This window comes from Natrix helvetica, assembly GCF_964273705.1.
Source record: "Natrix helvetica genome assembly, chromosome: Z".
In the NCBI taxonomy this organism is placed as follows: Eukaryota; Metazoa; Chordata; class Lepidosauria; order Squamata; family Natricidae; genus Natrix; species Natrix helvetica.
The window spans coordinates 117,579,448-117,602,704 of NC_138554.1; the positions used below are offsets into that span (position 1 = coordinate 117,579,448).

At 35.6% G+C, this 23,257-nt stretch overlaps 1 protein-coding gene across 3 annotated transcripts in view; it reads left to right on the top strand.

Annotated features, from left to right (window-relative positions):
* CDK14 (cyclin dependent kinase 14) overlaps positions 1-23,257 on the top strand; it is a 263,591-nt gene that overhangs the window by 65,757 nt on the left and 174,577 nt on the right. For all 3 annotated transcript variants that reach the window (XR_014176838.1, XM_081971698.1, XM_081971699.1), the window contains 3 exons: positions 9,751-9,996; positions 18,363-18,457; positions 21,659-21,738. Coding sequence is in view for 2 of the 3 variants with exons in the window: in XM_081971698.1 (XP_081827824.1) it covers positions 9,751-9,996; positions 18,363-18,457; positions 21,659-21,738 (421 nt within the window). In the remaining variant the exon portion in view is untranslated. The remainder of the gene's footprint in view (positions 1-9,750; positions 9,997-18,362; positions 18,458-21,658; positions 21,739-23,257) is intronic.

The following is a 23,257-nucleotide window of genomic DNA, read 5'->3' on the forward strand; positions in this document are numbered from 1 at the left end:
TGAGATGAACATTGTAGCTGGTTCAAAATGACCCAAGAGATTGTATTCTGTTTTGAGATTCCTTGAGGAAGAAATCTCTCTTTTTTTGTGTGTGTGAAAATGATAGAAATGTTTAAAGAACTGGGCATCTTGGTACTATCTTTCTTTCAGAGTCTGTTTTATTGGAGTGGAGAAAGGTTACTATAGATAATTTTGTTCATACATGCTTGGTTGAGTGTCCTCCGGGACGAATGGATGAAAGATGTGACCAATCACTTTTTCATCACTGCAAACAAGTCTGTGTCATGCTGGATCTAGATGGAATAAATAGCTTCAGTAAATTAGAGGCTTTCCTTAATGTGAATTTCAGTAGTACACTGAAATGAGCCTTGAAGGAAATGCCAGATGATGTGAGGTCAGCAGAAATGTTTGGTTCGTTACCTGTGCGTAAGCTTTATATTGATTTTCTAAAATATTTGAAATGGATGCATAGAAATATTAGCATCTTAGATATTAGTGGAATATTTAAGGAATATTAAATATTTTGAATATTCAAAAATGTCAAGTCACATATGTTTAAAATTATGATTAAATCTCATTATTTGGAACATGTATTATATAAATTGCATATTGCTTATGAATAGAATGGCAAGTGGATTGTAGCAAACAGAAGTCACAGAATTCATTTTAATTAAATGTTACCTGTTATTTAGATATCTGTAATTGTTTCCATTGAGCAGCTCTGCTAGCATTTAGATGTATTAAGAAATATCTACTAATATTTTCATTTTTTTTCTTTGAAAGTTCAAATTTAGAATGTTAAGTATGGAGAAAGTTTGAATCTGAGGGATTTGTGAAGTCAGTGGATAATCCTTCCAATAGAAATAGTATGACAAATTTATATATATAAATGTAATTATGTAATAATGTATTTTCATATATTACAGGCAACGTATTATCTGTTTCAAATGGCAGATAATAATTGTTCCTTTTTTTATCCTAAGGACATTATGTGACAAATCCTATTGAAACTAGTGTCTCCCATGGTATATCAATTCTCACCCTATGCATATACATAAGCATAAGTGCTATACTTACAGAAAAGCAGTTAGGTCCTTATGGCATTTAGTGTGTGTGGGTATGTGTGTCTGTCTATCTATCTATCTGTCTGACTGACTGACTAACTGACTAACTATCCTGTCTGTTTGCCTGCCTGCCTGCCTACCTACCTCCTAAGCTACCTAGTTATCAAATTTATATAGCCTCCCATATAGGTGACTCTGGGCAACATGCAATAAAGTCATCAATTAAAACATATTATTAAAATTGCTCATATTTTCTTAAATGAGAATGACAAAAGCAGTCTTTTCTCCCAGCTGACCAAAATTGTATAATTTAATTGAAACAAAAATTAGTTTTCTATATGGAAAATTAATCACGCTAATTTGTATTGAAATAATTATGTTTTTATGTATATGATCTAAGTGATATTTTATTGTTTTATGAAATAAGATGTCAAGATGACAAGTTATTTGCATTACTTTTTAAATTTAATGATAGAATGTACATGACGATGACAATTTCCTTGTACTTAATTAAATTACAGGAGCCTCTAGTTATCTATAAGCTTTATGATTGTACAATTATTTTATTAACATTAATATATAGGAAAAAAGTCCACCAAAATTATGTTGCGTAAATATTACATTCCTTTGATTATTAATGATTAATTATTGAAACTTATGGAAGATCTATAAATTAGATTGCTACAGTGTGTCTTTAAATGGTATTGACTTTGAAGACAATTTGTAAAGTTTATTTGGCCCAAAATGCAGTATTTGTGATGCTAATAGTGCCCAAAAGTCTGAATATCCAGCAGCATTCAACTTCCATTCATCGTCTGCCATAATATTTTCTAAATAATTACTAGAATAGAATAACAGAGTTGGAGAGGGGGGTTGCGTGAGGACCTGTTCCGCTCTCCGCTCGTGTGCCTCCCAGACTTACCATCCTCTGGGCCAGCTCTCTCTGCAGGGCCTGGGCACCGCCACTGCCATCCCAGGACAGAGAATAGCTTCTTCTGCTGATTCCAAACCCCAGAGGTCTGCTGCTGGCAGTGGCCACTCTTCTGGCAGTGGCCGCTTTGGGAGTGTGCTCTATGGTTGTGGGCCCGCTGCAGGAAGACTCTCTGCCCCTGCAGAGTTTTCTGGCAGCCGGGCAGAGAGTCGTCCAGCAGCCGACCCACAACCATAGAGCGTACTCCTAGAATGGAAGACTTGACAGCAGACTTCCAGGGTTTGGAAGCTGCAGAAGAAGCCATCCTCAGTTCTGGGATGGTGACAGCGGCGGTGGGACTCTTGCCCTGCAGGGAGAGCTAGCCCAGGGCATGGTAAGGCTGGGAGGTGTGCGAGCTGATGGGGAACAGGCGCTCACATGGCTTGACACCTTTGGGATACCACTGGGTCGGTGAGTGATGTTCTGGACAGCTGGAAAGGGGGGTTGCTGGGTAGCTATTTGTGAGGATGGTTACCTCATGGCTGCTGTGTTGCGCTGCTGTGACAGTGCAACACAGCCGTTCGGCCCTGAGCTGTGTCCGGCTCTTCGGGTGCCTGCTCGCAAGAGAGCAGCCGCTGGCAACCCCCCCAAAATAACCCCCCCTGGATAATAAGGCCCAAGCCAAAAGAAAATAAGACACTGTCTGTTACAGAATCTGGAAGTCCTGCTAGAAATTCTTCGAAACCTTCTCCCAGCGGGCAACAACAGAAACAGACTGTGAAGTGGGTGTGTGGGTTCTCTAACAATGTTTTGGGCTCTAAGCACATAGTATTTATAAGCAGTATCCTGAATGACAGGAAGCCAGCTTCCTATAATCTTCTCGGCGATCCTTACCACTCTCTGAATGGACTTTCTATCTGAGGCACTGCTGCCACCAAACCAAATAGTGATGCAGTTTTGTTAATGCGCTCTCAATTGTGCCTCTGTAAAAAGTGGCTAGGATATAAGGAGAAAGATTACCCTGATACATCATTTTCTTCATTTTGCATATACCATGTTCTATTGTAAATATTTGATAGAAACATATTCCTGTTAAATTAGAAGATTCCATAAGATCAATAATCCTTAAAACAGTCTATACATATAGCCTATATAACCTGCTGCATGATTAAAATTATTTTTAATTGTTACAAAAGAATGGTATCTGTTAATTTTCTATGAAAGATATCCAAATTCAAATTTCAGCTTTGCCCCAAAGCTGCTCATATATGGATAAGTTACATACGGTATTTTTGGAGTATAAGATGCACCGGAGTATAAGACGCACTAAGGTTTTGAAGAGGCAAATTTAAAAAAAAGTAGGTAGGTAGATAGAGGGATAGAGAGGGAGAGAAAGAGAGAGAAATATAGTAGGTAGGTACGAGAGAGAGAGTAATTAGGTAGGTAGGTAGATAAAGGGATAGAGAGAGAGAGAGAGAAATAGAGAGAGAGAGAGGGGAATAGAGAAATACAGTAGGTAGGTAGGGAGAGAGAGAGAGGGTGAAGGTGGGTAAGTAGAGGGATAGAGAGACAGAAATAGAGATAGAGAGAAAGAAATACAGTAGATAGGTAGGGAGGAGAGAGAGAGTAGGTAGGTAGGTAGATGTTTCCAGGTGTATTTATCCATGTGCTGGAGAAGGAAATTGCTGACACTCTGCAGCACCTAAGACTTGTTTCTGCTGGCACAGGACTTGATCAATCTAATTCTCATTAATCACTCTAACTAAAGAGCTTTCCGACAGGAGGGAAAAGTTTTAGCACTCTGCAAACCTTCCCAAAACAGCCCTTATTTCACTAAAATGGGCCTTTCTTTTTAAAGGCATGAATAGCCTTAGGGGCTTGCAGAGTGGTCTTGGCAGGGGGCGAAATGAGTGCTGCTTGTGGCTGGGGGGGCAAAAAGCGGCCCATTTTTTGTTAATTTCTGCCCTCCCCAGCCCCCAGGAGCTCTCTGAAAGCCTCCATAAGTGTATGCAGGGCCATTTTGGTGAAGGGGCGGGGCTTTGGGTGGCAAAAAAATGCTGTATTCGATGTATAAGACGCACCCAGATTTTCAGCCTCTTTTTTGCGTCTTATACTCCGAAAAATACGGCATGTCAAAATTATTTTTAAAAGAGGAAAAGACTTAAATAAAATACAACACTACAGTAAAAAAGAAACTTCATCCTCTTTGAGTTCTGTGGTTTTACATATCAGGACATAACAAAAATCATCTGGTCCTTAGCAGTTCTCTTATATTCTAGAATCTAATGTGAGGCCACATTAGAGGTCTGACAGCTGAAGCTTGGCTGACATTGGGTCATGCAACAGTAAGAAGCACATCAGCAAATTTGCAACAGAATGCCTGAAAAGGAAAACAATCAAGATGCTCCAATGGCACCTCAACCCGATTGAAATGTTGTAATGGGGCCTCAAGAGAGTTTTGCATAAACAAATGCCCATAAACCTCAATGAATTGAAACAATGTTATAAAGAAAAATGGCCCAAAATTCCTCCACAATGATGTGAGAAACCAATGTAGTTCATACGGAAAACAATTACTTCAAGTTAGTGCTGGTAAAGAAGATTGTACAAACTATTGAATCATGAGATGTACAGTACTTAATTTTTCATACATGGCTTCTCCATTTTGACTTTCTTTTTGTGAAACAAATGATGACATGGTGTAATATGTCATATGTTGTTGTTTATCTGAAGCTGTATTTACCCATTTTTAAGAACGGCAAAGGACCAGATGATTTTTACTATGTCCTGATACATAAAACCATAGAACTCAAAAGAAGGGGTACTTTCTTTTTCACATGACTGTTAGTACGTATGAGAAAAAAAAGAAAACATCAAACAACAGTAATAATCCAAAATGATATGAAATACTATATTAAAGAGACCCAGAATTTATTAAACCTCCCTAGAGTGATATTGATCTGTCTGTTTATTTCATAGGGAAAAGGTTACTCTAAAGGCTGAGATTGAACACATTTTAACTAAAAGGTGGATTATGAATATTTTCATCTCAGGTTAATTTCTTTAAAACATTTTTTATATTTATTTGTAATATTTATATCTTACTACTTTCCTACAGGCCCACAAGATAGTGTCTATAATTCCCTTCTTTACCGAAAAACAATCTCATGAGATTGGTTGGGCTGAGAGAAATGCTGGCCCAGTTTGCTTACTGAGATGAACTTCTATCTGACTAAATCTGTTTCTAATCCAACATATTAATTGCCATACCACACAAGATGAAGCTTAAGAAAAATAGCCTATACTCAGAAATAAGTTGAAAGAGCAATCTCTTGCTCTACTTGCATTAGTGAAAAAAAAAGGTCCTGAATCACAAACAATTTTTGTTTATATCAGGGCTGCACATTCAACCTATATGGAATTGTGATTAGAATTAATATTTGAAATATCACAGAGTAGAAACAAATAATATTTTTTTGAGGAATCAAAATATATTAAAATGTTTTTTGTAGCAACATTATTCCGGTTGTCATGGGTTATATTAGATACAAATAAGTTTTACCTCATCCAGCTATAATGTTTTCCAAAATGTTAAGTAATTTTAAGCAAGCCACAATTTTCGGGACCTTTTCTCCATTTCAATTTTGGATCATCTTTCAAAATTGGTTCTGAGAAATGGAGTCTCTTGAGGCAAGGCTAAACTTATTAATATTATTTCCTTTAGAAAATAGGAAACAGACTTGCTTAATATACTGGAAATAACTTGGGAAGGGTGTGCCCTCACATATTATGAGAAAACTAGATAATATAAAGTTAATGAAATCTCAACTTTTAACATAAGGCTCTTAAAATTATTCTGTTATAAAACCAGTACTTTCATCCTTCTTGACATTTGGAAATGAGGCCTTTCAGAAATAAATTTCCTTTGCAGAAACATTGTCAACAAGAAGTATTTGTATTTTATGTGTAAGTGTGCTTAGGCTTTGAGCCAATGGTTCCATCTGTGTCTATGAGGATGGAATGTTCATTCATGCAGCTGAAATTCAGCTTAAAATTGTGTTGGAAAGCAGATTGTACAGTTTGCTCCTTGTGTGTTCTCTACAATGAGAATGTAATGCTTTTTAGACCTCCTGCAGATCAGAAAATGGATAGTACACGGAAAGTTTTCCCTCCTTGTGCTTCAGTATAAATGCTCATATTACTCACTGCCTGTGTTTGACTAAAGTATAGCAACAGTGACTCAGGTAATGTCAGTAGATTCCAAGACTCCTAGATAGCAGATGCCTGCTTTAAAAAGCTCTTTTTGTTGAAGGCCAGTTGGCAGAATAAATCTTGGATGATGTAGCTTACAATATATTAACTCCTTTGTTAACCATGTGAATAATTTCGTCTAGTGTTTTTTTTAATTCAACTGGGTCACCAAAAGCAAACCAAAACTTACCAAAAAGCCAAACAATCAAAATTACATGATATTTGTAGCTAAAGATATATGGGATTTTTGTGGAATTTGTCGAACAATTGTCATTTTAAATATTCATTTCACAATGTATATTGTGTGAATATTTTCTTTTGTCCTCTCCACACTCTCAACATAAAGAGGTTGAAACCCAATCCTTCACATCAATTTTCTGAGGTGTCTAATGAAAGTGAATAAATATGTAAAGTCGTATTGAATTAATCATGTCTTATCATAGACAATTGAGTGATCATAAAATTAAAAGTCTAATGTGGCATTTATTTGTTTGTTTGATTATGTATCATCAGGTTGTTTTTTATTCCTAGGAATCACATAGATAGATGTTTTCCAATCTTTCTTCTTCTTTTGATACACTCATTGCCACTGTAACTGAATCTATCCACTTTGCGGCTGGTTGTCTTCTTTTTATTTTTTTCCACCATTTCCAGTGAAGTAAGTCTTTGCATGATGTGTCCATAAGAAAAATAATTTGAGTTTGGTCCTTTGAACCTTGAGGGAGAATTCTAGGTTGATTAATTTGATGATCCATCAGTTTGTTTTCTTGCCAGTCCATGGTATTTTCAGGAGTCTTCTTCAATGTGAAAGTTGAAAAATGTCAGTACTCTTCCTATCTTGTCCAAATTTCACTTGCTTAGAAAGTCACAAAGAATACCATGGCTTGTTTGATTCTGATCTTTGTAGATATGGACACATCATGGCATTTAAACATCTTTTCCATGTCTTATTTCTCCTTTACCAACTGCTTGTTTGTGGCATGGTGTATTTCTGTTCCTTTGCTATTGATGGTTGATCCTAAAAGACAGATGCTATCCACCATTTTGATATTTTCATTGCCAGCTATGAAGCTGGTTGCTCTACTTATTCTCATTAGTTTGTTGATCTTAATATTTAAATTAGTCCAATTTTTCCACTACATTGATTGCAAACTAAGGGTTGCAGATCCTTTGCATTTTCAGCTACAGGGTAATATCATCTCCATAGTGCAAGTTATTAATATTTTTTCTCTATGTTTAAAACTATGCTCATATTTTTCCAATCCAATTTCCTTCAAGATAAATTCAGAATATATGTTGAATAAAAAAGTAACAGTTATGCAGCTTCATCTCACTCCTTTGCCAACCTGGAACCAGTGTTTTATACCATGTTCTGCCCAGACTGTGGTTTCCTGGTGTGTGATATAGATTTCAAATGAGGACAATAAAATGTTTTGAGATTCCCATTTTCCATAGTTGATTGACACAATGAAGGATTTTTTAAATTTATGAACTATATATTGATTTCTTTTTGACATCCTTAGGCTTTTTTTCAGTTAGCTTTTTAAGTATTCAATATGTTAGCAGCAATAATATATTCTGAACACTTGGCATCTCCTCTTGTTTTATGATGCTAAGAATTCTTTTGCTAGCCTGTGAAGTTAAGGTCATTGTATTACACTCTATTAACTCTAGTTTCTTTAATGTTGGTATGTAGATTAACCTCTTCCATTCTGTTGGCCTATGTGTTATTTTCCATATTTGCTGGCATAAAACCTTCATGGATTCTTCTTCTGTTTCTGTAGCTACTGGATCAATTTCTATAGCCTTCCATCTTGGTAATGATCAAAATTAATAATAAAGATTTTGGGAGTCGAGAACATCCCCTAAGGCAGTGTTTCTTAAACATTTTTCCTTGGGACCCCTCCCAATTTTTAAAAATTATGGAGGAACCCAAAAGAGTTTTTGTCAACATGAGTTACATTTATTGATATTTTCCATGTTAAAATGAAAATTTATGTATTTGCTGATGCTAGTGCTTCTTTTAATATTGCATTATTTTTAACTGATGTTGAGGTTATGCATTCAGTCATGTCCAACTCTTGGTGATTCTATGGCCCAAGTGTAATTGCCAATTTTAGCAGAACGTTTGGTTTACAAGCCTAACTAATTTAGGAATTCCACAAAATGATAATATATCACTTTGTTTATAAATTTTCTGATAGAATAATAAATATTACAAGTTTTATACAGTGTACTTCAAGCAGAATAAATTTATTCATGGTTCGTTTTTGGTAATCAATAATTAATCAGTGCAGTCCAGTTGGATTAAGTATACTCAAATGTTTGCATTAATGCCAGGACAATTAATCTATTGAAGATTCTAATACATTGTACATACTACAGGTATGACAGTTCACTTAGTGACTATTTGAAATTACAACATACCCCCCCCCCCGAAGTACTAAGGACACAGTCCCAAAGTTACGAATGTTGCAGCACTATGGCAGTCGTTCACACTTATGAACAACTGCAGAGGCACTGCTATATTCACCCTTGCAAACATTTTTTTGTGCCAAGACTGCAAGCAGGCAAAAAAACCAGGCAGAGAAACAGGCTGGAGAGGAGATAGCTTACTTGATCTTCACAAGGAAGTTACCTAGAGCAGCAGGATGGTGTGTGTGTGCGTGTGTGCGAGCATGCACAATTATGGGTACCCCAGGGAAAGGAGCATTAGATATCTCAGTGGGTTGGGAAAGGCCTTGGATGGCCTGAAGCAGGTGGCCTGTTCCATCGCCAGGTTCCCCATGGTCTTCTCCATCCTGAGATACCTCACATGCACTTAATGACCTGCGCATTTGATAAAAGCAAGGAGTGATCACGTTTGTTTGACATGATTCACCCAAAAAGTTCTTTGGTTATGAATGTAATTGGCAGGCTCCATTACATTTGTAACTCAAAGATTACCTGTATATGGCATAAAATTTGATTAATGTATTTTGCTATTACATGTAAAATTATTAATTATCTCTCTATTTATCATCCATCCATCCAATTATATAGATAGATAATTCTTGGCTTATAACCATTCATTTAGTGACTGTTCAAAGTAACAATGGCACTAAAAAGGTTACATGACTGTTTTTCACACTTACGACCATTGCAACCTTCACATGGCCACATGATCAAAATTGCTTGGCAATTGTTTTATATTTATGATGGTTTCAGTGTTCAGATCATTTGATTATCTTTTATGACCTTTTGACAAGCAAAGTCATTGAGGAAGGTAGATTCATTTAAAAACCATGTTACTATTTTAACAACAGCAGTGATTCACTTAACAACTTAGCAACAAAGGATGTAAAATTGAGCAAAACTCATTTAACAAATATCTCACTTAGCAACAGAAATTTGGAGTGCAATAGTGGTCAAGTCGAAGATCGTCTGTAAAGAATTGTGGAATGCAGGAGTATACGTTCTTACCCTGCCATAGAAGTATTTTAGCAAATTAAATAAACATTAAAAACATTTTGTCTCTTTTCTTAGATATGCGTCACAAAAATGTCCACACGGAATTGCCAAGGAATGGATTCTGTGATCAAACCCTTGGACACAATTCCAGAAGACAAAAAAGTCAGAGTTCAAAGGACACAAAGCACTTTTGACCCATTTGAGAAGCCAAATAATCAAGTAAAAAGAGTGCATTCAGAGAACAATGCCTGCATTAACTTCAAATCTTCATCAGCTGAGAAGGAATCTCCTAAAATCAGACGGCATTCCAGTCCTAGTTCTGTAAGTCCAGACACGCTGTATTTATCTTTTTCAAATTCTTCAAACAAGTTTTAGATATTTGGTATTTTAATAGCAATACTGCTTAATACAAATGATCCTCTAAAAGTATGTCTATTTTTAAAAGTCAGTGTTTTCTCAGATTAAATACCAGTATTAAAATAAAAGTTTTAAGTTTAAATTAATGAAGACTCTATTACATAATTTTGTGTAGCTTATATTAATATTAATTAAAGCTATAAAAGTAGAATGGTGATTAATCTTTGAGCCATTTGGGAATATAGATTTAGTTTTGATAAGTCATGAATATTTCTTTTCATAAATTCTACTTTGAAAATTGGTGTAAAACTTTCTATTGGAAAGTTTGGATAGAAGAACGGTTTATGACTCTAAACTAGTTGTTATGTAATGACAATTTTAAGGATTTCCCTTCCTTCCCAAATTATAACCCAGGTGCTATACAATACAATACAATACAATACAATACAATACAATACAATACAATACAATACAATACAATAGTAGAGTTGGAAGGGACCTTGGAGGTCTTCTAGTCCAACCCCCTGCCTAGGTAGGAAACCCTATACCATTTCAGACAAATAGCTATCCAACATCTTCTTAAAGACTTCCAGTGTTGGGGCATCCACAACTTCTGGAGGCAAGCTGTTCCACTGATTAATTGTTCTCACTGTCAGGAAATTTCTCCTCAGTTCTAAGTTGCTTCTCTCCTTGATTAGTTTCCACCCATTGCTTCTTGTTCTACCCTCAGGTGCTTTGGAGAATAGTTTGACTCCCTCTTCTTCTATCTTCACAACTAAAGCATGTTGGTGCAGTAGTGAAGGTACCAAGCTAGAAACTAGGAGACCAAGAATTGTAGTCATCCCTTAGGCTCAATACCTAAATCAGCCATCGGCCAGTTATATTTTTCAGCCCTCAGGGAAGAAGGCATTGGCACTTCCAAAATTTTATCAAGAAAAGTCCCAGAGTCACTTGGTGTAGTGTACAAATTTGATAAGTAAATTTGATAAGTAAATGAAACTACAAGAACTTGTCAAGGAAGTAAGTAATCAGGAGTCATTACTGACTAAAGTTGCTTGCAATTTTGTGATATTTTAGAAAAATATTTTGCATATATTATAGTGGTGCATTAGTAAACAAGTGAATATTGATAATCATAAGGTAGGTTTTTTATTTCTCATTTTCTTTTCTTTCTTAGTTTGCATTTTTAATTCAATTGCTGTTTATGTTTTCATTTTAAGTTTAAATATCTTTTTGGTACTGTATCCCAGTTAAATAACTTTAAAAACACAGACAGCCCTCAACTATAACTATAATGGACACTGTCCATCACAATCATCAAGTCGTAATGTTTGTAAATCAGGTCACAACCCAATTTTATGACTCTTTTTTGTGGCTGACATTAAGTGAACTAATGATTTGTTATGAGTTGGTTTTGCCAAAAATAAAAAAATAAATGTCAGCTTTTGGCAAACCGTCCTAAACATGGTCAGGTGATCATTGGAGGGGGGCATGGTACCTTCAGAACCTGATTATGATGGGCCTCCAGGAAAGTCCATCATAACTTTGAACAGTCACTAAGCTAAGGGATACCTATATGAAAGTAAAAAACTTGTAATGGAATGAACCAGTATATTAACAGAGTGTTACATCAACCTGTAACCATCAGGCTATGTCTAAATAGGCAATGACTTCATTTGAGACTGTGGAAGGAGGGCATTATTTTTAGGAAAATGGAAATTATGTATTTGAAAGTACTTTTTGCTTGGTTGGGTAACTGTCTTGTTATATCTTCTCATATGGAGCAACTGAATAGATTTGCATAGCTGGTACAAAAGTAGCAAAACAGAGTGTTAAAGTAGTACAGTTGTATGTTCTCTAGATGCAAATTTAGATAACAGAATAACAGAGTTGGAAGGGACCTTGGAGGTCTTCTAGCCCAACCCCCTGCTCAAGCAGAAGACCCTATACCATCCCAGACAAATGGCTGTCCAGTCTCTTCTTAAAAGCCTCCAGTAATGGAACACTCAAAATTTCCGAAGGCAAGTTATTCTATTGGTTAATTGTTCTCACTATTACAATATTTTTTTTTTAGTACAAGGTTGCTTCTCTACTTGCTTATTTTTTATCCATTCTTTCTTGTCTTGCTTTCTGTTATTGGGGGCTTATCCAATAGATCAGACTGTCACTTTAAGGGAGGGGAGAACCCTCCGACCTGAGTTGGAAAGTCAACCATTGTTAATCCTCCCCTACAAAGAACTGAGGTTCCAAGAGATGAATGCACTGCCATTAGAGTGTCTGATGCTCTCTTCTGATGTGGCTTGTCCTGAGCAAGTGCCCAAAGCAACAGTTCCTGGAAGGGATTGCCCCCTTTCCCTCCAGGCGGGTCAGCATCCAAAAAAACCTCAGACCTTCTGGATCTGATGCTCAAAAGGAAAAAGGCTCTTCTATTCTTTGCCCGGACTCCGCTTCCCAAGAGATGCATCAGGAAAAGATCCACAATTTGCTTTCCTCGCAACACTGCTTGCAATTCTTCCTTCCTTCCTGGCCTGGCATGTGGATCTCCCTTCTCAGAACGGTTCCAGCCAGGAGTTTTAGATTTCTGGGTTTAAGTTTAAATTTTTTTAACAATGCATCTTTCTTCAAAATTTGTATTCCACTTTGAAATGAGGAACACTGGGGTTTAGTTGTGATTAACTGTTAGCCAATGTTTCTTTTTCAGTACACTGGGGAAGGCCATTTGAGAGGCCCTGGCTTATGCTATCTCATCACTGATTGTTAGATGATGCTCTTCTGATTCACAAATGTGATCACTATTATCATCCATGTGGAAATGACAGAATTGCTCTGTCTGTTTAAAAGAAACATTCTTCCTTGTTTTCAGGTTTATAACTGTAACATGAAGAACTTCTGATTTGGATCATGTCTAAGCATAATTAAATCTGGCTTTGATGCAGCAATAATTAACTTTACTTACATTTACTGTTGTCAGGAAACAATGCATTGGGTATAAGTTTGTACAAAGCAAATTAAAAAAAACATATTTTTTCATTCACAACATGTCTTCAGTGATGTATATGTGTGCAATAGTAGGTAATTTCACAGATTAAACTAAGAATGGCCTCTCTGGCTTTAATGATTTGGTTCTTGCTGTGCAGGGTACGGGATTTGTAATTACCTTTATTGATTGATTGAATACTCTTATGTATATGTAAATTTGCCAAGAAAATTACTTGGAATCCTTATTTACTAGCTATATGCAAATGAGCTGTTTTTCTTAGATTTGGGTATTTGGTTCTTTCAAATTTCAGTTGCTGATTGCGTACTATGGCGAATGATGGAAACAAAATTATTTCTTAGTCTGATAGAAAAATATGTAAGGCAAATAGCTCTGAGATAAATGAATCATGCTTGGTGCTTGAATCCAAAGAGGAAAATTTTTCTCTGAATATCCTGCAATACACCACATGAAGGAGGAAGCAGAGTGCACCATTATTTTCAAGGAAGCTCCTGTCTTTCATCAGAAAATAGCCTTTTATAAAGCTCTTATTTCTTCAAATTAGTATTTCCTATACTTTCACTCCTCTTCATTAAACAACTCTTTGCTAGCAATAAGTATTTTTTCTGAGTTAATTTTCTGAAGTGAGCAGGACATAGGTAGTTTTTACCTCAGAATATTGCCTCAAGGCCCACTTTTCAATGATTCTAAATTACACTGTACTCTCATTGTTGTTTGAAAGAAATACATCTTGTGTCACCTTATACCAAAATAAAATGGATGGATCTTTCGTGTCCCCCCCCCTTTTAAACATAGAAAATGTTGTCAGTAAAAAAAAAAATTTAATGTTAAAATTGTGATATAAGTGGTCTAAATAATTAAAAAAGCAAAGAACTATTTAAAATTTGCATGTTATGAATTTTTCTATTGTATATTTTGAGAATTCCTCCTCTCCCAATGAAAAGGTTTTTGAATGTCTTGTTTGCTGAGCATATTCATCTATATTTGTCTCTGAAACACAAAAAAATATCCCATAGACTTTCTGAGATGAAAAGTGCATCACAACGACATTTTTTAATGGGACAACAGTGGGACACTGTTAATCCTTACAACATGGAAAACACCTTTCATCTTCAGGAAAAAGCAATTGACCCTTCTGTTAGATATCTAAAACAGTAGATATGGTTCCACCAAGGCCTCTGTTCCGGCGGGAACAGAGGTTTGATTCTATTGGCTGACAGTCTGACAGCTCCCTATAAAAGGGCTGCTGTCAGACCCAGCCTTTGCTGGATTATTCTCACTTGTTGTCTTGTTAATAAAGAGCTGTTGTTACTGTTAGCCTGTGTCTGCCTTTCCATTGCCCGATCTAACGCCTTCTAATTCAAATCCAGAATTGTCAACCTCCATTTTCTGCTCTGTAACAGATGGGCCATCTAGCCATTTGAATCAGATAATTAAATGTTTGAAAAATCAGAAAAATGCAGTACAGAAATCTGTGTGAGTTTAGAGAAGCTAGATAAGATCATCCTTTCATTGTTGACTTGATAAAACTTCTGTTCTCTGGGTTATCAACTGAAGTACTAAATACTAATTATGCTTCCAAGAGAAAATGGCTGACTGAAGATAGTTCTAAAGACAAATGGAGCTGACAATTGACAGCCTTGTACAAGAGAGCTAAAAAGCAGATTGCCTCTACTTTCTCTGAATTAAATAGAATTACTGGAGATTGTTGAAGTTTCTCCTTTACCTGACAAAGAGATTGCAAGACAGCAATTTTGGTTGTTGGGTAGGAATCAGGAAGACAGAGGGATTCGCCATTTTCCTCTAACTAAATTTGTATCTCTTTGTGGCCACTAAATTGTGCATTTTCTTACTAACTATTTTTGGAAGTTGCATATATGGATTTAAGAAAGTTAGACATCTTCAGAATGACAAGATTGGAAACGCTGAGTGAAAGTTTTTAATCTTCAATATAAGAATATAAAAAATTACTTTTACAACTTCTAAGCATTTAAGTAGCAAAAAGTAAGAAAAGGTTTTGGCTATCAAATGTTCTAGGGGTTAAAAAAATGGAGTTTTGAACTTTGAATATTAAGATTTTGAATACTTTTCAATAAAAATAAATGTAAACTTGTGGAAAGCAAAATTGAGTTTTCAGACAAGTAATTGGTGTTTTAAGACATCTTTGAAGAATTGTGTTGATATTTGCTTCAAGAAATGGAAATTTGTTGTTTCATCTAAAGAACTGTCTGTTATCAAATAAAGGTATCAGAACAAAATATCCAAGAAAATTTACATAAGGAAAATATAAACATGTACCTTCTGTTACTAGGTACATTGGATGAGATTTTAAAAATCGAAGAATAAGATTGAGAATTCCAGAGAATAATTGGAATGGTTTTATTGGATTTATGATGCTAAGAAATTTGTAATAATATTGATTAACGATCTAAATCTGGGATCTCAAACTCGTGGTTGGATGCGTCATGTGCTGGCCCCGCCCCCACCCAATTTAGAAAAGGGGAAAAATCCTGATATGTCACGTGACTATACCATGACTATGCAAGTTTGACACCTCTGTAAATGGATTACAGAGAAAGATTGTTTTATGAGGGAAAAAAAAGATTGTAATATTGGTTTATTCGATCAGGAAGTCAATGGTGTACATTATTATTTTGTGTGATTCTTTTTGTATTTTTTGAAATTTTATTAGATTATTAGCCTAAAAAAATATAAAACCTTTTTTTCATATAATTAGTTCATGTGGTTCTAATTTTATAGTGCTTAATCTGGTTTTATATTTAATTGTTTTTCTTTAATTAGGAAGATTGGAGATTATTTCTTTTGCTATAATCTAGGCAATGTCTCTATTAGGCTATAGGAATTAGTTTATTTTGTGCTGGTGAAACATGGTGTCTGTAGAGCTGAGATATGGAATCAGTGGTGGGTTCCTACTTGTTCGGCCGAACCGGTAGCTTGGTGGCCTAATTTGCTGGAACCGGCAGTGACCCAGGCCTGCCATGCTCCCGGGCTGGAACTCCCGGTGGCGCTATAGGTGCCACCATCTTGTTTTTTGCTTCTGCACATGTGCAGACCAATTTTTATTGCATTTATGGTCAAATGTGAACGCACGCGGGAGCAAATTGAGCAGGAAGTAATGCTGGCAGCAACCCACCCCTGCATGGAATGCGTATGTCTTGATATGGTAGTTCTGTGTATATGTCTATCTTGTTCTGAGGTGAACATTGGGTAATTCCCTGTATGTAGTCAAAATATGATGATCATCCTAGCTGTTCAGTTGAAGCAAAACAGAAATGTATATTGGGCAGCAGTGATATAGAAAGATGTTTGAGGTGAGTGTTCATTTTAGTAACAACAGGAAAGGTATCCTGTAATGGGAGAGGACAATGGTAAACTATTCCTGTATTTTACAAAACAAACAAACAAAACACTTCCCTGATAGGCACAATAAAGCAATTGATCATGATAGGAGGCATGTTGATGAGGAAGACCCTTTGCTCTTTCATATTACGTATATTGTTTATGGCATGACTAGATTAAAGTTTTTAGGAGATCTGGTTGCTGATATTGCCATGAAGGAAAAGGTAATCTGAAGCAAAGACAGAATTACAATGGGAACAGAGAATGTTAATGGTATATGAACATAGAAAAGCTCTACATAGTGAAAAATGAAGGAAATCAACTACATAAGGTTTCTTAGATATCAACAAATTGAAATGGATTTGAATAGGAATTAAATTCTGTTAATATTATGGGCTATCAAGTAAGAATAAATGTAGTGACCACATAGATAGATTTTCTCCATGTCCATTTACCTCCTACGTTAATCCTTTAGATTTTCTAATTGTGCATCTATGTCTGCTATAATTAAATCCATTCACTTTGTTGCCAGTGCTCTCCTCTTCCCTTTGCTTCTACATTTCTTATCACTATAGGTCTAGGACGGAGGTCTACAACCCTTAGTCCGTATACCGGCACCAGTCTATGGCATGCTAGCAATCAGGCCACGCAAACAAGTGAAACCCCATTCACTGGATGCAGACAGCACACAGAACTCTATTCTCTCAGGTCTCCGGAAAACCTTTCTCCACAGAATTGGTCCCTGGTGCCCAAAAAGTTGGAGGCCATTGGAGATAGGTCTTTGCATTATGTTTTCCAAGTATGATATAATTTAAATCTTGCCATTTATGTCTGAAGTGAAAATCTGGGTTGAATTAATAAAGGGAATTAATCCCTTTGGGTTTTTTCTTGTTACCCATGATATTCTAATGAATTATTTCCAACACTTAAGCCTCTATTTAGGTAGTCCTCAACTTATGATCACAATTGAGTCCAATATTTATGTTGCTAAGTGAAATGTTAAGAGCCCCATTTTATGGCTTTTCTTGCCGCAGTTGTTAAGTGAATTATTGCAGTTGTTGTGTCCCACTTGCTGCTCTGGGTTAAGGATTACAACTTGGTTCTGATGCTGGACCCAGAGGTATTGGCAATTTAGTTCACAGTCAGGGATTCAAGAATATCTGTAGGCATTTTTAATAACAAGGGACGTGTTATAATAAGGGACAGAATATCAAGGATATTTTAATTTTTGCAAATTGTTAAAGTTTATTAAATTTGTTATGTACAATTAATTTTATTTCATATTTGAGATTTAGTTGCAAGTTAGATAATCTATTATCTAATTAAGTCTGCTATATCTTAATTCCTCCAAACTATCTTGGAAATAAACAATTAGAAGGAAATTAATTTGCAATTAATACAAAATTGTAAATTTTTCATCTAACACATGATTTGTATAATTAGCAGATTATAATATGATGAATAGGATTTGTTGAACTTAAACATAACAATCTTAAATCTGTGCCTTGTAAACATTTCTTGTAAACAAGAAATGTTTAGTTACTAAACTTGTGAGAAATTAGTAATAAAATCAAGAACTTATCTAGCAGTTAATTTTAAAATATTTAACTTTTATTTAACTTAACAATAGAACAATTTCCAACAATAGAAATGTTTAGAAGTTCAATTCATCATATTTTTATTTTACTCTGGAGAAAAGAAGAATACCATAGGCATTAACATCTTTACTTTTTTTGTTATACATTACATACATATTTTGACCTGTAATGAATGCTTAATGGTAAATGATAACTAAGGAGGAGCTATGGTAATAATGTTATATGTTGAGTGATCAAGCATTAAATATCTCTGGTAGAATATTATTAGATTCAGTAATAATATTTGGCCTTCATGGTTGGTTGAATACTTGTTAGAGATTACAGTTATGAGTACATAAACATTGATATACTTTTTCTTTTTTAATGTTTTGCAGCCAACAAGTCCCAAATTTGGAAAAGCCGATTCTTATGAAAAACTGGAAAAACTGGGTGAAGGTTCATATGCTACAGTGTACAAAGGGAAAAGCAAGTAAGTATATTTGTAACATTCACATGTTTAAGATTTTGTCAATTTAATTTTTTTTATGTAGATATTAAGTAACATTTTAATAAAATATTAATTATTGTGTGACTTGGAGGCAGCACAGTATTAAAGTAAAATTTCATATTGCAAATCAGGTATACTGAATGGGCTTAAATCTAGGGCCAGTGATAGTTGGCACAACCCGTAATCTGTAATTGATTTCTTTTAAAAATGTTTCTTGTGGTACAGAGTGTATTATGTTCTGCTAAATTTAATTTTTCTATCTGCAGAACATGTTAATTTAACAAATTAAGCAAATCAATTTTGCTGACAATTTGAAGTGGTCAAATCATCATAAATGGTCAAAATGATTTGCTTCAATTGAATCTACTACCGCAGTGATGGCGAACCTATGGCATGCGTGCCACAAGTGGCACGCGGAGCCATTTGTTAGGGCACACAAGGCGTGCCCTGACAAATATATATATTTGACATTAATAGACATTAATATATATATATATATATATATATATATATATATATATATATATATATATATATATATATATATATATATATATATATATATATATATATATATATATATATATATATATATATATATATATATATATATATGTTGTATTTGTGCTGATAAAATAAAGGGAGACTAGTATAGATCCATTTCGAGCTATTTAGCTCTCATCAGCTAGCCATACCCTTACTGGGATTCGAACCTGGGCTGTATTATACACTAGGCAAGAGTCTTAACCACTATGCCACAGGCTTCTCCTCCTTTATCAGCTGAGCCAGGGAAATAAGTATGTGTTTGTGTTACAACCCATATTAGGTCATACCAGGGGTTGTAACACAAACACATACTTATTTCCCTGGCTCAGCTGATAAAGGAGGAGAAGCCTGTGGCATAGTGGTTAAGACTCTTGCCTAGTGTATAATACAGCCCAGGTTCGAATCCCAGTAAGGGTATGGCTAGCTGATGAGAGCTAAATAGCTCGAAATGGATCTATACTAGTCTCCCTTTATTTTATCAGCACAAATACAACACAAATATAAAAAGGCAACATTATAAATAAAAATATGGGTTTCTGCCTGGATGGTTTTCTGTGATGAGCCGAAAGGACAGAAAGAGGGAGGAGTGGGCTCCCTCCCATATTAGGTCATACCAGGGGTTGTAACACAAACACACACACACATATATATATATATATATATATATATATATATATATATATATATATATATATATATATATATATATATATATATATATATATATATATATATATATATATATATATATATATATAGTTATATATAGTTATAGTTATAGTTATAGTTATAGTTATAGTTATAGTTATAGTTATAGTTATAGTTATAGTTATAGTCAGTCAGTCAGTCAGAGAGACACAGACAAACACACACACATTCTAAAAATACATAATTGGTTGAAATTACAATGTTAATGTATTTAATATCTTGGAGATGCTTCTTAGATTGAAAAATGTGTAAAAGTTGTTTGTTTTAATAAGATAGAGTGAAGTTCCTGTGTAGAGTGCCAGCTACTTTGTTGTGCTTTTCCTTGTATGCTGTTCCTACCTCTTCTTATATCCTGACACTATATATTGAACTGTCTCTGAGGCGTCTGCAGTCGGTATCTTGGCTCCTGCTAGTATTAGTAGTATAGCCATTATTGTCATTGTACAAAATAAATACAACAAAATTGTTTTTAGCATTACTGATGCAATCCATGACAACAAATACAAACAACACAAATAGTATAGAGAATAATCCCAATGCAAGAAATTAGGGGAAAAGAAAAAAGAAAAAGATAAACTAATCATATGTTCCTGCGTGCGCTTAGAGTGATTGTGGTTGTGTTTAACAGTCTGCCAGCCCAAGGATAGAAACTATTTTTAAACCTATTTGTTTGGCTGGCTATGCTTTGATGTCTGCCCAATGGTAGAAGTGCAAAGAGACACTGACCCAGGTGTGAATCATCTCTGAGTATCTTCCTTACTCTGCTAAAGCAGCGAGACCTGGTGATGTCATCCAGTGGTGTTAGAGGGCAACGAACAGTTACTTGTGCCGAATTGATCACTCTCTGTAATGCCTTCCTGTCAATTAAGCCCTACTTCTATGGATCTGGTACCTAGTGCTTGTTCTTGGCCTCCTATTATCATTGCCTCTTTCAGTCCAGCCCTTTCCAGCCATTGATATGATTTCCCAATATCTGGTACCTCAGCTATCTGTTGACACTACATCCCATCTTGCCATGCTGCTGTCTCTTCTTGATCGTCACCCCATGTGTCTGTTGCTTCCACAGACATTCTCCCAGCAACTCAATTTTGGGTACCATTTTACTGATGTACTTCTGGATGCTCTGGGTTTATCCATGACTTTTAAATTCATAAGATCCCATAAGATCTTCTCTTTCTGGCTGATATATAGATAGGAAATAACAGCAGAGGCACACAGCATAGGCATATGCCATGAAGCAACCTAAAATTATTTAAAATAAAATTATTATGAATACAAATAAAAATATCCTTTTGGTTTTGCCTTACTTACCAATGAATAACCTAAAAGTACAAAAAGTTCAAAAGCAACATAATAACCATACTTGCACTTTTTGAAAATAGTGTAACATTAAGTGCAAGGTACAAAAACAAAACAGAAAAAAAAATTCACCATAAAATAATACGTTCTGAAACATTACCAATTATAAAAGAAGTAAACAAGTTTGTTCTGTTTCCAGGAAATTACAAAAAGTATAAATGATGTAGTTTGATGGATGTTGCCATTTTAAACTCGGGTCAGGATGAACCATGAGCCTTAGTTTAATTGCACCAACAAAGCAACTATAATTCCTACATCTGCTTCGTCTTAATTCAGTACTTTGGAGAACAAGCTTACTGAGGCCAATAAAAGCCTATGTAGACATTATTTCTATTTTGGATGGGAATAAATGATAAATGTCCATTTAAGTTTAAACCATCAAATAAAATGTCACAGTATAATTGGAATAAATACCCAAGATTACATTCTAGAAAATGGTTTTAAAATGATAATGTGCTGTTTTTATGAAGGGTAATGGTTAGAGTCTTAATCATAAGAAGCACTGAGTGCTGCAAATAGAAAAGTCTATTAAAGTGCTGAGATAATTGTATTTTGGTCTTTTTATTCCAGAGTTAATGGAAAGTTAGTAGCACTGAAAGTAATAAGACTTCAGGAAGAAGAAGGTACTCCCTTTACAGCTATCAGAGAAGGTATGCTTTTTATTTGGCTCTCAATTTTATCTCCCTCCTTTTTGTAATTACAGCAGACATCTTCTTTTCAACTTCTTGCTGACTCTGAAGAGTCTTTATGTTTCTCAAATTATATGGGTACAGTCCTTGGATAAGTTGGATTGCTACTTAAAAATCAAAACCACTCTAATGTGTGGGAGTTTTTATAAAATAAAAACTGTTTTCAGTGGATGGCTTATATAGGAACTGGTATCAGGTATACATGACAGCATGTATGCAATTGTGGAGGTGTAGAAATGCCAGTGGGAGTTCACATTAAGAATATTCTGTTCACAGGACTGCTGCTGAGAAGTAGAATCAAAATCCAGAATAATTTTAAATTGGCAGTGTTCCAAGGATGATTGTTTATTTATTAATTAAAGTCACTAAAAGTGTACTAAAGAGAACATTTTAAAAGATAATATGAAGTAATAAGATTTTGACTTTTTAAAAAAATAAACAATGTGTTCAACATGATCCAAATTATTAACTGATGCTACTGGACATAAGGAAAGAAATGTGGCTTGCATTAAAAGAGGAGATAAGGTTTAAAATAATGTGTGAGGGAGGATATAAGAAGTGCTTGGCTCCAACCAAGATTACGTAAACTAGCACATATGTGCTGGTTGTTCCTGACTCTAAGGGGCGGTGCTCATCTACGTTTCAAAGCCGAAGAGCCAGCACTGTCTGAAGATGTCTCGGTGGTCATGTGGCTGGCATGACTAACTGCTGAAGGCGCATGGAACACTGTTACCTTCCCATCAAAGGTAGTTCCTATTTTTCTACTTGCATTTTTACACGCTTTCAAACTGCTAGGTTGGCAGAAGCTAGGACAAGTAACAGGAACAGGGCTTTCATGTATACGATTCCTTGGTGGCCCTCATACAACCTCTGTAACACCTGGGTTCGAAGAGCCCCGGGAATTACAACTTGGTGTCCCCAAAGCAAACATCCCTGTATAATAGACAGTTCTAAACGCCGCCTCCCATAGGGAACAAATACACTATCTAATCCTTCATCCGGCCAACCCCTGCGAACCCAGTTTAATACCCTAGTCAGGATGGGATCCCGGCGGGTATGCGCTGCGATATCAAGTCAATGGTAACTGAAGTTCATGCACCGCCAATACACGGCAAATTGGCGCTGGATCCTGTGCCTTTAACGGCAGCGGACAACAGCTCAGCGCGTCAGCGTGTCCTACCTGTTTTCCTGGGCGATGCTCCAACCTGTAGGAAAAAGCGGCCAAAAATTCGGACCATCTCAGCATCCTCGGAGAAAGGATAGGGGGTGTGGGACGATCACCAGATAAGATTCCCAGTAAGGGTTTGTGATCTGTCACCAGAAGGAAATGGCGGCCATACAGGTAGTTATGGAAACGTTTAACGCCTGCCACAGCTGCCAAAGCCTCCTTATCAACCTGACTGTAGTTACGTTCAGTAGGTGATAAGTTTCGGGGGAAAAATGCAATAGGGGCTTCTTGCCCTGATGGCAACAGATGAGC